The sequence below is a fragment of the Hibiscus syriacus genome, unplaced genomic scaffold (assembly GCF_006381635.1).
Source record: "Hibiscus syriacus cultivar Baekdansim isolate YM2019G1 unplaced genomic scaffold, ASM638163v2 tig00111708_pilon, whole genome shotgun sequence".
In the NCBI taxonomy this organism is placed as follows: domain Eukaryota; kingdom Viridiplantae; phylum Streptophyta; class Magnoliopsida; order Malvales; family Malvaceae; genus Hibiscus; species Hibiscus syriacus.
The window spans coordinates 1622851-1629235 of record NW_024063159.1 but is presented as its reverse complement, the minus strand read 5'-3'; the positions used below and the strand labels follow the sequence as shown (position 1 = coordinate 1629235).

The following is a 6385-nucleotide window of genomic DNA, read 5'->3' as shown; positions in this document are numbered from 1 at the left end:
ATTTTTCAATTTCTAGATCCGCCACTGATTATCTGGGTTGTTGAATTGAACATAGAGATCGAGAGAAGGAAAAAAAATGGTTCAAATGTTGATATTTGGATGCTAAGTTATTTAATTAGAATTTTCATCCTTTTTGAATTATATAATTTGTGGATTGATTGGAATCTTAATGTTGTATTTTAATGGACTAGATCTGCATCTACATACGATACCTTTCTTTTTTGCAAAAACAAATCCCATGGTATTTAAAATAAAAAATAATAGTGTTCAAATCACAAGATCTGTCTAATGCAATATTCTTTATATTTAAGATTAAATAAGGTTGAGTGATATCAATAGTAAAAGAATTGTTGTTATTACTTGAGATTTTAGGTTTGAGTACTAAGATAAATTTAATTATAACGTAACAGTGTTCATATCAATGTAATGGTCTATAATTATAACGTGACAAAAGAATTTAATTAAAAAAATTAATGATTTGTTTAATTTTAAAAAAGATAACAAATAATAAAATTTTGAAAATTTTCATCGAAAAATCTTTCTACATCTATTCATTGAATATATTTTCGTTTAAAATATAATAATATTTTTTATCTACATTTGAGTACAATAACAATATAATTTATCAGATAGTCATTCTCATACTATTTAGATCATCTCCAATTGTTTTCATAACCAAATCACTTTTAAAAATATTACATTTATAATTTAATCATATTTCATATTTCAGTCATGTAATCATATCATGTAAATACATAAGCATAGTTTCACATCGAGAGTGATTAAAATATACATCATTTATCATAAACATCATGTGATAATACTATTAATCTAACCTATATTATATAATATATAGTCACAAATACAAATTGATCATATTCATATAGTTTTTTTTTATTAATCTAAGACTAATAGCGAATACAAGGTAGTATAATGGAAAAAATTTTAATCCATTTGATAATATATACTTAAATATTCTTGACATACGATATGTTTAAACTCGAGATTTTTAAGAATAACAATAATTTTAACTACCAAGATAATTTGGTTCATGCAATTATATTCATACAGACTACGTATATAAATATCATCTTATTTGTTCAAATTCAATTTATTTATACTTTCAGATTTCTATTAAATATATTATTCGTTTAAACTCAATTTATTTATATTCTAGATTTCTATTAAAAAATTATGCTTTTAATTTTATAAAAACTACAAGATGTTTTGATATGATATTTCATTTAATCATAAAAGAATCGTCACCTAAAAATACCAAAGATGACATGCTGACTCTAAATCTGGACAAAAAATTCGTAAATTATACGATAAAAATCAAACCAAATTCAAGTTGCAATTGTTTCATACACAAACCAGACCTAAAATGATGTGCCAAAATCCTAAAAACAGTACATATATTCTCAACAAAAGTAAAGCTTCCATTAAATGTCTTTTAACTGTAACCATCTTTTCTATAGGTGGATCCGACTTGGTTGTGCCTTCGTCATCCTCGCCTCACCGTACGGTTCGTCGTTGTCGATCTTCTTGTTGTTTCGGAAAGCAGCGCAGCCGATGACGTAAAATATGACAAGGAGGATAAGCACAACGATGTTGATTACTGAGACTTTCCTCCAGCTTTTCTTGAGGCTGCCGAGCACACCGGCTTTGCACGAGTCACATTGGTAGCACAACATCTGTTGGTCATTGCTCCACCGCGAGCAGTCCAGGTCCGGCCCAACCAGCCCGCCACCAGGGTTCCATAGCGTCTCGTTAACATAGACATAGCCACAGTCAGTAGGTGGCTTGCAGCAACCGGACTACAATTAAGAAGTGGCTTGCATTAGTTACTTAATATTTTCTCCTATGTTTAATAAACAACCCTTCATAATTATGGATAATCATAGATCGAGTTGAATTTTTTATTACTCGAACACGACTCAAAAAATAAACTCCACTAACACTCCACTGAACGGAATTCAAGAGGATCCCATTTGACCCAAAACCTGATCAAATTTTCTAAGATAAAGCCTACCTCACTCGACTCGATATAAAATAAAAATCTAATTAAAATAATAAAAATATTATCATAAATTATTTATAAATATATAATGATAATTTTAATATTATATTAAGTCGGTTGAGTTTTTTTTATACAAACCAATTGAAAAAACTCCATTCTAATTTGAATTTAAAATTTTAAAATAAAAAAATTGATTTAATCGAAACGAATTAAAACCTATCAAATTTGAATTAAATGTCTATATTTACTCGTAAATAGAAAAAGTTTTGTATGCATGTGAAGAGTTGTAGTATAGCGGGAATCATTCATAAATTTTGGTAAAAATATTCGGCAATTAATTAAGATGTAGGAATCTGTTTGGCATCCGAGAAAATGAAATTAATTCCCACTTTTGTTTTTCTTTCATCTCTCTGGTTAGGATTCAGGAAGCAGACAAAAATAAAATAATTATGAAAACAAAAGAAAAGGAGATGAACCTACCAAAAGGCAATCAATTAAGGATAAAGCAAGACATGATTTGTACCCATCCAACTTTTACAATTATCTAATTTGATTAGTTTATTTAATAATAAATATTCATTTTTAAATTTAATTATATTAATACGAAATAGCAATAAAGTATGGCGCGCCTTTATGCATTTTCAGATATTATAAATGAACCGACATCATTTTGGAAACACCTTTTTTTTTTTAAACTCCAAAACTAAAATAAGATGTGCCCATTTGTGACACAGACAGAGTTATTGGGTTTGTCAAGTGAACCACCGTCCATTGTGGTCCACTCTATTTAATTCACATCATTATCAAAATTGGAAATAATAATAATTTTAAAGAAAAATTATAAAAACTAAATAATTTCAAAAAAAAAATTGAGTGGTCCAATCCATCAAACGTCGCCTAGATTCATCTGGCAGAGCTGTACATTGCACTGCCAGTAATACCAATCTAACCGGCTTTTTACCAAATATATATATATATATATATATTATACATTTTTCCTAGTTTTTTTAATAATTTATTTTCACATTCTAAAATATTACAAGTTGGGCTATTAATGGATCATCAAGTCAGTAAATATGGTAAACCATGCAATAAAACTATAGGGAAAATTGCATACCTCGATAGGAGAAAGCTTCCTCATGGAGAACATATCATAAGTTTCTGGGACGCCATTAAAGGATCTTCCCATCTTGCTACAAGTTTTGGAATCCCTTATGCAAGAGCTAATCTTAGCCCAGTAACCCTCGTCCACCACTCGGTCCCTGAGCCAACCCGAGTAATCCGGCAGGTAATACTCCAAGTAAGTTTTATTTATCACCGGCCGCCCCGACCCTTTGTCGGTGACGGCGTAAGCGAAGATTATGAACCCGATGAGCGCCGCGATGATGAAGAACATCACGAATAGGTAGAACCACATCAAGAAGGTGTTCCTGTAACAGGCGCCGGCGAAACCCGCCAGGGAAACCACCATGATCGAGGCTCCTATCACTATCAACGGCCACTGTAGGAACTTCAGACAATCGGTGCTGTTGGCTCGGCTGCTCAGCCATATTGCGCCGCCCAATATTATTACCGATAGCAAAAATGTCATGAAATTCAGTAACCCTATCAAATGGTTGCTTGATCTCATTTTTTCTGGTTTTCCTTTTTTTCTCTACTGAGGGAAAGCTGCTGCTAAGCTTAGAAGTTAATGTAATGGAATGGATCTGTTATAGATGCCGGTGTTTTTTCTCTTTCTTACATGGGGTTTTGATGGTTATGTTACGGTCTTTAAGGATGCTACTTGCTGTGGGTTTCTTACACGTGTCCATCTTGGTTTGGAATTACAAAAACACCCTTAGATTTTCATGTATTTTATTTAATGATATAATAAAATGGAATTATTAGGATTTTTTGCTTGGGGTTACTTTATTGTGGTGTGTAGTTTGAGTGAAGCTACTGGTTACTTGAAATATGAACAGTTTGAAAGTCACTGGGGAATTGCTCGAGTGATGACGGGAAATTATCATCATGCCCATGTGAGCTTAATAATAGTGTTTTCACTTTCTTAATAATATATAAGATTTAAATATACAAAAAGTTTTTAACGTATATTTATTTTTTCAGTTTAGTGTCTAATATTTTTTTATTTTAATTTGATGTCTAACGTTTCATTTCGTAATTCAAAATAAATCACGTCATGACGAACCGTTAAGTTTAATCGTTAACTCAATAAAATGTCACGTGGCATATTTTTAATATTAAAAAATAATTTTTGAAAATAAAAATTTATTAAAATAAAAAATGAAACCTTATTAACTTTTTATCCATTAACCTAAATCATTTTCCCCTCTTCCCTTTCACTCTCTTCCCATTCCTTTTGGATAATCTGAAAATTTGCAAAGAACTCTAATAATTTATTTTTATTGTTGCAATTGAGAAATACAAAATCTGTTACTACCGAAAGCGAATCAAAAAATTGATTCCTTTTTATTTTTCATTCAAACCCATTACAGTTAAGGAAGGAGAACCGTCGAAGAAGTGAAAGTGTTGATCAAGGTCAAGTTCAAATGTAAGTTTGGAAAAAAAAAAGTTTATGTGTGATTTTGATTTTAATGGTAAGTATTTGCAATGGAAAAACCCATATTTTTGTTTTGCAAAAATTGGTGTTCCTATTTTGAGTTCTAATTGAAGGACAAAACTTTGAAGAACAACAAAGGGTACCCAAAGAAAAAAAATCAAAAGCTATGGAAGGTAAAGCTACTCGATCTCGAATCAAAATTTAGATATTTTTTTTACATTTGTGTTAATTAACGTTTTCCCTTTATGAGTTCATTGTAATATGTAAACAAACTTGCATTTATGGAGAAATGTTTGAGCAAAAAGCCTAACAATTTTTGTAAATTTACTTTTTAACCTCTGGTGGGTTGTTGTTTGGTTGTTGGGAAAATGAAGAAATGTAAAATTTTAACCATGATTTTTGTTTGCAACAAGAGGGTTATGATTTTATTCTTGAATTGTAGTATTGTTTGCTTTAGAGTATTTTTGTTTTTAAGTTTTATTTTTTAATGATTTAATGTCGTTTAGGGTATACTCATCCCACCACAACTTTTGACCTGACGTAAACTCCTTTCTCATCCCGATAACTGAATTCCCCGTGAAGATGTAAATCTTTCACCTTACACGATCTTCGGAGTGAATCTTCGTCGTGGTTCGAGCTTTTCTCTTGTAGGTTGAATAAAAAATGGGGTTTTCATCGTTAGAACAACAACTATTTTTTTCAATAAAAAATCTTCAATTTCGTCGCCGATCATGAAGAACGTCGCTATAATCCATTTTTTGGGGAAAAAGAGTGGACCGAAAGAGAAAGAAAAAATGGATGTTTGAGCTGCAGAGATGAGTGTTGCATTCAAAGAAGAATATATTAATTAAAATATATTAATTAATTTCTTATTTTTAGAAATTATTTTTTTAATATTAAAAAATATGACAGGTGACATTTTTAATGGGTTAACGGCCAGATTTAACGGTCCGTCAAGACGTGACCCATTTTGAGTTACAGAATGAAACGTTAGACACCAAACTGGAACGAGCTGCCTAATATATATTAGTTATATTTCTAAAAATAATCTTTAAATTTTTAGGCTTAATACAAAATTATATGTCTAAAAAATATCTCGAAAAATGTTTTAATATCTAAGGAATATCTCAAAAATGTTTGTGTCTAAAGAATTTTTCGGTAATCTTCCAATAGCTTGATCCCTTGTTGTGGTTCGTTTGTCGATGCAATCATATATGTTTATATTTTCTTAGTTCGAGTTTATTGGTTACATTTAATCATTTCTTGTATGGTACTTATGTGATCTTAAGTTGCTAATTTTATTTCAATGATTATAGTAATTTTTTTAATTATGTGTTTAACTTACAATTGTAATTATAATTTTTTATTATAATTTAAAATATTTCTTATTTTAAATAAAATTAATTACTTCTATAAAAAATTATAATATATAAAAAATTATAAGATAGTTCTGTTTTTCATCTCTGGTCTCCACCATTTGCTTGTTAGATTCCTTATAAAACATCCATCTTCATCTGCATCTTCTTAATCTAATAATAGATACCCTAGAATGTCCACATCTGATGCTCTTCAGAGATAGCTACAACAGTTGTTTCGCCTCCATGATTCCGGCTTAGATCAAGCTTTCATTGATGCTTGACCTGTTTTTCATTACAAAAAATAGTTGTTGTCAAATAATGGAGTCTGCTAATTGGTTTTGCTCTTTAGCACCTCTTTTTCTTTTATATTTCCTAAGATTCATGGCTTCATACAAGTTGGTTAATTTAGAGGGGTTTTGGGTTGGGGAAAGAGAGAGTGGTGATGAC

At 30.2% G+C, this 6385-nt stretch overlaps 1 protein-coding gene across 1 annotated transcript; it reads right to left on the bottom strand.

Annotated features, from left to right (window-relative positions):
* Window positions 1-1348: 1348 nt before the first annotated feature.
* LOC120167966 (tetraspanin-3-like) lies at window positions 1349-3706 on the bottom strand. The gene is made up of 2 exons (XM_039176848.1): window positions 3138-3706; window positions 1349-1817 (listed from the first exon to the last, which is right to left on the bottom strand). Exons 1-2 carry the CDS (start codon window positions 3648-3650, stop codon window positions 1473-1475), a joined length of 858 nt encoding a protein of 285 aa, XP_039032779.1. The 5' UTR covers window positions 3651-3706; the 3' UTR covers window positions 1349-1472.
* Between the last annotated feature and the right edge of the window lie 2679 nt (window positions 3707-6385).